Raw genomic sequence first — 8,593 nt, 5'->3', positions numbered from 1 at the left:
CATGATGTCCTTCTCCAGGGACTGGGGACTCCTGATTACACATCCAAAGTACATGAGACAGAGTCTTAGCATCCGTGCTTCTAAGGAGCTTTCTGGCTGGACTTCTTCCAAGACAGATTTGTTCACTCTACTATATACAAGAATGTATATTCAGCATATACAAATATGTATATACAAGTGTCCACAACTATATACCTATATAGAGATGTATATATATGCCACTATACCCAGCTTCGATCGCCTCGTATGCGTGTGGAAGCCGGACAATGAGTAAGGAAGACCAAGGAAGAATTGGTGCGTTTGAATTGTGGTGTTGGCGAACAATATTGACTACACCATGGACTGCCAGAAGAATGAACAAATCTGTCTTGAAGAAGTACAGCCAGAATTCTCCTTAGAAGCGAGGATGGCGAGACTTTGTCTCATATACTTTGGATACCAATCCCTCGAAAAGGACATCATGCTTGGTAAGGTAGAAGGTCAGCAAAAAAGAGGAAAACCCTCAACGAGATGGATTGACACAGTGGCTGGAACCACAGGCTCAAACATGGCAAAGACTGTGAGGATGACGCAGGACTGCGCAGCGTTTGTTCTGTTGTACAGTCACTGAGGTGGAAATGACTCGTTGGCGCCTAACATACCTACTTATGCACGTCCATGTACTCACATACGCCCTCCCACACCTGTAAAGTATCTACCTATGTATCTACTCACAAACTCCCCATAGGGCTTTCTAGGGTGTCGTCTTTACGGGAGCAGATCACCAGGTCCTTTTCCCAGTGAGCCACGGGGTGGGACTGAACTGCCCTTTGGGTCAGCAGCCAAGTGTTTAACCATTGTGCCACCAGGGCTCCTTTGTTAATGGGTTCAGGGTTTTTTTTTTAGGGAGGGGGTCGATGAAAATGTTCTGGGATCAGATAGAGGTGATGGTTGTCCAGCATGGCGAATGTACTGAAATGCCACTTAACTGTACCTTTGGAAATGGTGAAACGGGGGAATTGTATGTGTATTTTAGTACAATTAAAAACAATCTGAGCGATGAAGTCACACCTGCCCACAGTCACCCTGCCAGGAGGTGGAGAGTCAGGGTTTTGAACCTGGGTCAGGAAGACCAAGTTGAAGGATGGAGGGCCAGCTCTGTCGCCTGTGTGCCCCAGAAGCAGAGGGAGTCCACAAAGCACAGCCTTCAGCAGGATAGGGGAGGATGGTGCCCCTGACTTGTTCTGTGACCTGGTCAAGCCTGAGCCTCAGTTTTCCTGAGAAATGGGGCAGCCCATACTTTGGAGCTCTCCCATAGGTAAGGGGGCAGGCCTGGGACGCCCAGCTGGGCTGTCATGGGGTAGGGGGAGACCCTGGGTGTATCTCCTGGCTTCTCCATTCCTCAAAACACACACTCACAAGCTCCAGACTCAAATTCTGCTTGATTTTATTTTAAAAGTTCGGATTAAGCAGTGGCTGAAGGGGCCGCCTCCACGAGGGTCCCTCAGCTGGGCGAGGCGGGGCTGGTCAGTACCAATCTCCTTCCAGTCTGGTGTGCTGGAGAGGGTGACAGGCAGAGGACCGGCCACCCGGCCACCCGCCTTGTGCGTGGCCCCGCCCCATGCTCTGTTCTTGTGGCAAGCTGCGTGTTGCACAGTGTGAGGTGTGGTTTTTGGCTGCCCGGTGTCCTGAAAACCTGAGTGGCTCGGTGCACGTGTTGCTGTGGGGCTCTCCCCACCCGTGCCCTGGGTCACTAGGCCAAGTCTGTGGGGGGCCACACCCCAGTACGCGGGGGCGTGTCGTCTGCGTCCTTGTAGTGTGAGGCGTGTGGACCTCGCTGGGTCCCTATGGCGTGGGTTGGGTGGGTGCTTTTCCTGGGCTGAGGGTGCTTTGGAGGTTAATAGCTAGGGGAGTGCTGTAGAAATTTAATGTGGGGGGGCTGAAGCCCCAAGGTGCAGGATTAGGCTGGCCCCAAAGGGCGGACCCCCGGCCCCTCCTCCATGGGGCGGAGTCGGGAGAGGGCCGGGCCCAGAGCTTGGTCTTCTTGGGATTGGTGCAGGTTGACACCCTCACAGGTGTTCGCTGTGACAGGGGAGAGAGAAGAGGGCGCGTGAGAGGGCACTCCCATAATCTCTCAGCCCTCACCCCCATCCTGGGGGAGTCCCAGAGGTACCGTACCCCTGTGCAGCTCCTCCTAACAGACGCCAGAGTAGGGGATGTAGACTTGATCCCATCTAACGGCGGGGTCCCCCCAGAAAGACCCACGTAAGGATCTGTGGAAGATCTGATTCCCCAGATTGATCCCACTGGCAGAGGGGGGCCCTACAGACCCTGCCCAGCTCAATGATGCACGTACATGGCCTCATTAGCGCCCCCAACAGCTCCCATTAGCCGACTGGGCCAAACAACCCCCACTTGTAGATTGCTTAGGGGACCTGACCCCACAGTAAAATCCTGCTACCTGGTCCCACTCTTCGGCCCCGGGCCCCCCAGGCCCGGGGTACCTTACTGGAGGGTGGCCGCCAAGGCGGGTCTACCTGGGTGAAGGCCCCGCCCCGGCCGGGCACACCCCCAGCGGGCGGAGGGCTCCCCAGGGGTACACCTGCCCGGGCACACACCTGGCAACCTGGGCCAGGATCTCCTTGATGCGGACAATGAGTTTTTCGTGCCGGGCGGGGTCGCGCTCAATGGCGTCGTGCAGCCGCGCCATGTAGAAGTCCAGGGTGCTGAGCGTGGGCGTCTCGCCCGTGCCTGGGGGCGGGGTCCACAAGAACTGGGCGTCAGAGAGGCGCGGGGTGCGACTCCGGGGTCTTGGGGAGGAAGGTCGGGCATCTGGGACCGGGCCAGTGTGGGCGGGCGAGGGGCCAGAAGGCGGAAGTCGGCAAGGGCGGAGTCGTGGGTGGGCACTGCAGTGGTACCGGCTGAGGGGCGCTGGGAGGTTAGTAAAGGTCAGCGGAGGTCAGGGTCGAGGACGGCAGGGGGAGCGGACCACAGGGAGGGCGGACGGAAACCAGGGGGTGGGCGGGGCCGGGCGGAGGGAGCGCCTGACCGGAAGCGCTGGGGGCGGGGAGGCCTCGGGGGCGGAGCGGTGAGAAGGCGGTGGGTGGGGCAGCTGAGAGCCTGGGGGGAGGAGGGGCCAATGGGGCGGGGCCTGTGCCCCTCGGGGGCGGGGCCAGGGCGGTGGCTGGGCGGGGCCGAGAGGCTGGGCGGGGCCTCCGCACCGGGCACGGGCAGCGAGGCGAAGCTGGCGGTGAGCGCCTGGCGCACGGCCTGGAGCTGCTGCTGCAGCGCCAGCGTCCGCCGCTCCTCCAGCGCCAGTTCCTGCTCCAGGCGCTCGCGCGCGCTGCTCATGCTCTGCGTGTGCCGCTGCAGCACCGCGTTCTGCTCCTCGAAGGCCACGTTCATCTTCCGCAGGCGCCGCAGCTCCGCCTCCCGCGCTGCAGGGGGCGGGCGGGGTCAGCTCCCAGGCCGGGCCCCGGCTCCCAGCGGCCAGTCCCCCATCGCTGCCTCCTGCCTTGGCGCCCTCTGGCCCACCCGTCCACCCACCCTCCTTCACTGGGTGCGCACTTGGAGGCCAGCCGGGGGCGTCCGCGCTCACCTTTGTTTTGGTCCAAGAACTCTTCAGTGAAGATGGGGACATCGAAGGTGGAAAAGCCGTCGCAGTCCCCACCCTGGGGCCAAGGAGCAAGGGGACAACTTATTTTAGGGAGCAGCCACGCCCCTTCCTGAGATGTCCTCCGCCTGGGGTCGCCTCCTCGGGCCGCCCTGGGCCCAAACGGTCCAACAACACTCCAGTCTAAAACATTCCCACCTGGAGGCCGCCCTGCCAGCCTCTGCTTGCCCCCATCTGAAAGAGGAGGTGCTCACCAGGGTCGGGAACCCTCAGATCTTTCTCCCTTAGAAGGGAAGACCCCTTGTGCCCTCTTTGGAGGCAGGACACTTACCTTGTGTCCATTCAACAGGGTGTTCATGAGCCCCGAGCCCGAGTCCTCTGGAGGAGGGAGGAGGGCAAGGTCAGCCTCCCCGCCTCCTCTGACCCCACGCACTGCACATGTTGTTCCCTCCACCTGGAACACCCTCCTCCTCCCCCTCCCCCTCAGGCAGCCTACAGATCTTGGGTCAGGCTCCCTGCCCTGCCCCCGCAGGGTCTCTGTGCCTGTCATCACAGCACTGATCCCTCCTCTGTCAGAGCTACCTGGCTATGTGTCTCTCTCCCCCCACCAGACCCTGAGCCCCATGGCAGGGTGTGGGGGGCTGGGCCTGCCGGGGTCACTGTTGTGTCCTGAGGCTGGGGCCCGTCCCACCTTTCTTGATCTTCTTTTCCTGGATCTTCTCAGTGCACATCTTGTAGGCCTCCGACTGCTGGTATGCCCGCAGCTCCTTCATGTACTGCTGCTTCTCCCGCTCTGCCTCATCCAGGTACCTCTGGCAGGGACATCACCATCACTTAGCTCTCATTCCTCAACCTTCCATAGCTCCCTACCACCCTCAGCAACAGGCCTGTTCTTGTCTACTACTCCCTGCTCCTCCAGCAAACTGTTGTCATTGCTGGTGCCACTGAGCTGACTCTGACTCACAGCGGCACTGGCTGACACAGTAGAACTGCCTCATAGGGTGTTCTTAGCTGTGAGACCTGCAGATTGCCAGGTCTTTCTCCCACGGAGCTGCTGAGTGGGTTCCAACAGCCGACCTTTTGGTTAGCAGCCCAGTGCTGAACTGTTGCACCAACAAGGTGTAGGTGGTCATTTCACCACGCAGGAGGAGGACCCTCTGTGCCTGATCCTTTGGAGGTATGGCTGTCCCAGGGTGTCCCAGTGGTGTTGGGGGTCAGGGGTCGCAGCTGGCCCACCTGCTTCTCTGCTGGCTGCAGCTTGCTCCACTCCGCGCCCAGCATCTTGGTGATCTCAGGAAAGGGCAGATCGGGATGGCGCGTGCGGATCTGCTCCCGTCGCTCATTCAGGAAGCGTACGTAGCCCGTGACCGGAGCCTTGGGCCCGTTAGGCAGAATTTTCTTCCTCTTCTTGCCCTTGGGCCAGCCGCGCTTCTTCACAGGCTACAGAACCAGGCCACAGAGTTGAGAGGGGCCTGGAGGGCTAGGGGAGGGGCTTAGAGAAACTCGGGCAGGGCCTGGGAAGAAGTGGATGGGGCTAGATAAGTGGGTGTGGTCTAGTCAGGAGGTTGGACCCCGAAGGGCTTGAGGTGTAGGCTGGTCAGGGGTTAGGGCCCTGAGGGGTAATGGCGACCTGGCCAGAAGTGAGGGGACCAGAGATACTGGGGACCAGGTTTGTGTCAGGGATAAAAAAACAAAAAAAAACCGTTGCCGTCAAGTCGATTCCGACTTATAGAGACCCTATAGGATGGAGCAGAACTGCCCCACAGGGTTTCCAAGGAGCACCTGGTGGATTCGAAATGACCTTTTGGTTTGCAGCCGAAATGACCTTTTGGTTTGCAGCCGTAGCTCTTAACCACTGTGCCACCAGGGCTCCGTTCCAGGGCGTGGGCTGTGGGAGTGGCGTGGCTTATTGTTAGAGAAAGCACCCATAGATGGGAAGGTACCTCTCAAAGGGAAGTGGGCACTATGCAGTGGGCGGGGCCTTCGACAAAGCATCACCCAGTGGGCGGAGTCTGGGCCTATTAGGGGCGTGGTGTCTGACCTTAGATTTGAGCGGGAAATCAGGGCTGTGGGCGGAGCCACAACAGATTCAATTTAGCCTGGGGGCAGGGCTTCAGGCTGCAGACTGGACTCTGGGCTCCCCACAGCCTACCGATATTCTCACCTCCTCCTCGTGGGGCCCCTTCTCTCCGGCCCGCAGGCCCTCGCCACGCTCTTGCTTGACAGCCACCACGAAGCCTCCATGCTGGCCCGGAGCCTTGCCACCAGCTGGCCTGGAGCCACGAATACCAGGGTTACTCCCCACCCCCAGATCCTCCCTGACCCCCGACCCTCCTCCTGCTTTTAAGGACCACCGGTGGTGGAGCTGACAGCGAGGGGGCATGAGTCCTGGGAGGAGCAGTTTGTGGGGGGGTCAGGATACAGGGGTCGGGTAGGAGCCCTAGGTGGCAAAGCTAGGGTGAGAGGCTGGTGTTCCCCGGGAAGGGGAAGGGACGGGGCGGGGTCGAACCCCCTGGGGGCCAGGAGAGGACCAGACCCAGGGGAGGGAGTCAAGACCCCGGGGGCGGGGTTGGGGCGGTGTCGAGAAGCTCAGACAGGGAGAATCGGGGCTGCGGGCTGCAACCCCGAGTTGGCTGGGTGGGCGGGGGAAGGGGAGGGAACGTCGTACTCACGCGGCGGCCGCGCCGGGCTGCTTGGGGCCGTGGGACATGGCCGCTCCCGGCCAGACCTGAAAAACAGACGCGGTAGCGGAGGTGAGGGGCGCCCCAATGCGGATTCCGACCAGGGTCCCCCGATAGGGAGTCTGAGAATGCCGGGCCCGGGGCGCCCGGGGGGGTTGGATCCGGGCGGGGAGGCCTCGAGGGCGGGCGCCCCGGGATCCTTTGTTGAACGATCGCCCGCCCGGAGGCCCGAGCCCGCTTACCCTAGCCCGGGAAGGGCCCCGCCCCGGCTCCGGGACCCCCGCGCCCTCGGCCCCGGCCCGGGCCCAGAGTTCCGTGGCTGTTTTCTCCTCCAAAGAAACTTTCCCGGAGCTTTCGGCTGCTGCGACGCTCCAACCAACCGCCCCGCGCCCCGCCCCCGCCGGCCGCCCCGCCCCGCCCCGCCCCCGGCATGCTAAGAAGCCCTCCACGCGCGTCCGGATTGGATGAGGCCTTCCCTAGGGGCGTGACCATGCAGGTGAAGGTCGGCGCGCCGTTCGGCGATTGGCTGAGGAGACTGCGGAGCCGTGAGGCAAGGGGACGGGAAGGCTGCGGGCGGTACGTCAAGTTCGGCTGCGCTCGGCCGCTCTCGGGACCAATCACGACGCTTTGGGGGGCCTCGCAGGGGCGGAGCCTCTTAAAGGGCTAGTAGGAAAGGCGCGGACTCCTCCCACTCACTTTTAAGGCGAGCTACCCCGCCCTTGCCGGATCAGAGGACCGGCGGATCAGGGCCGGGCCCCGCCCCGGTTGCCATGGGGACGGCGGTAGGTTGCTAGGGAAGGAATTAAGGTAACTGGAGGCTGCCCCCTGCGCCCGGGCAAGGTGGGACCTGTTTCTAAGACCAAAAAAAAAAAAGGCTGTTGCTATCGAGTGGATTCCGACTCATAGCGACCCTATGGGACAGAGTGGAGCTGCCCCATAGGGTTCCCTAGGAGAGCAAGGAGGATTCGACTGCCGACCTTTTAGTTAGCAGCCGTAGCTCTTAACCATTACGCATACTGCAAAACCCGGTGGGGCAAGAGTTTCCCAGTTACTCACTGGACTTAGAGCCCTAACACCCCGAGGTGCTTGGCTCTGCCTCTGGACGCAGGGGCCGCTCTGCCCCTAAGGCCTCCACTCGCCCTCATGCACAGTGGGGACATTGCCCCACGCCCAGGACCGAGCCCGGAATGCTGCGAAGCTGAAAGCATTTGAAAAAGATGGTGTGAGAGGAAGGAAAGCTATGAGCCTGCAAGGGACAGAGGGGCAGGGGGCTCTGCTCTGGGTCTTGGGGACCCTGAGGCAGCACCCTGGCCTTCTCCATGTGGTCTGGGCTGGGGCTGCCCCTGCTACCAAGGTACCAGTGGTGGTCACTTGTTGTTCACTATACCCTTTAGACCCCGCACAACCTGCCCCGTCCCTTCCCTGCCCTCACCTCCTCCTCTCTCCCCTTCACTCACTCTGTTCTAGCAACAGGGGCCTCTTCACTCTTCCTCCAGCTCACCAGGCACGATCCTGCCTCAGGGCCTTTGCACTGGCTGTTCCCTCTGCCTGGAAAGCCCTTCTCCCAGGTATCAGCATCTCCCTCAGGTCTTTGCTCAAATGTCATCTTCTCGGTGAGGCCTCTCAAGACTTGTACCTGCCCCATATGCCGGGCCTTAGTTTCTCTGTTTCCTCCGTAATCTGTCTGCTTGGCTCATTGCTGTATTGCTACCACATAGAACAGTACCCACGGTAGGTGCCCCATATATATTCACTGAATAAATGAATGAATCCTGTGAATTTCTAAGCAGAAGGTGCAGCTGCAAGGAGTCCCTGAATGGTGCAAACAAGTTAAGCGCTCAAGCACTAAGCCAAAGGCTAGAGGTTTGAACCCACCCAGAGCCACTTCACAAGACAAGCCTGGTGATCTGCTTCCAAAAGTCCACAGCCTTGAAAACCCTACGAAGCACAGTTTTACTCTGAACACATGGGTCACCATGAGTCAGAATCAACTCAACTGCACCTAACAACAAGAACAGATGCAGCTGCTGTGGAAAACAGGCTGGCAGTTCCCAAAAGGCTAAACATGGAGTTCCCATGTTGTTGTTAGGTGCCATTGAGTCAGTTCTGACACATACCAACCCTATACGCAACAGAACGAAACACTGCCTGTTCCTGCACCGTCCTCACAATTGTTGTTATGTTTGACCCCATTGCTGAAGGCACTGTGTCAATCAATCTCATTGAGGGTCTTCCTCTCTTTCTCTGATCGTCTGCCAAGCATGGTGTTCTCCAGGGACTGGTCTCTCCTGATAACATGTCCAAAGTACGTGAGCTGAAT

At 60.0% G+C, this 8,593-nt stretch overlaps 1 protein-coding gene across 2 annotated transcripts; it reads right to left on the bottom strand.

The window, feature by feature from the left end:
- Positions 1 to 1,387: 1,387 nt before the first annotated feature.
- Positions 1,388 to 6,659, bottom strand: HMG20B (high mobility group 20B). Of its 2 annotated transcripts, XM_049876401.1 has the most exons (11): positions 6,516 to 6,659; positions 6,265 to 6,320; positions 5,757 to 5,865; positions 5,418 to 5,480; positions 4,829 to 5,032; positions 4,284 to 4,404; positions 3,924 to 3,970; positions 3,578 to 3,650; positions 3,201 to 3,416; positions 2,598 to 2,730; positions 1,388 to 2,061 (listed from the first exon to the last, which is right to left on the bottom strand). In XM_049876401.1, exons 2-11 carry the CDS (start codon positions 6,300 to 6,302, stop codon positions 2,049 to 2,051), a joined length of 1,017 nt encoding a protein of 338 aa, XP_049732358.1. In that variant the 5' UTR covers positions 6,303 to 6,320; positions 6,516 to 6,659; the 3' UTR covers positions 1,388 to 2,048. The 2 variants fall into 2 exon arrangements, with proteins under 2 accessions (XP_049732358.1, XP_049732359.1); XM_049876402.1 differs by lacking the exon at positions 5,418 to 5,480.
- Between the last annotated feature and the right edge of the window lie 1,934 nt (positions 6,660 to 8,593).

The sequence above is a fragment of the Elephas maximus genome, chromosome 3 (assembly GCF_024166365.1).
Source record: "Elephas maximus indicus isolate mEleMax1 chromosome 3, mEleMax1 primary haplotype, whole genome shotgun sequence".
Taxonomy (NCBI): Eukaryota; Metazoa; Chordata; class Mammalia; order Proboscidea; family Elephantidae; genus Elephas; species Elephas maximus.
The sequence above is the reverse complement of the archived record's forward strand: the minus strand, read 5'-3'. Positions and strand labels throughout refer to the sequence as shown.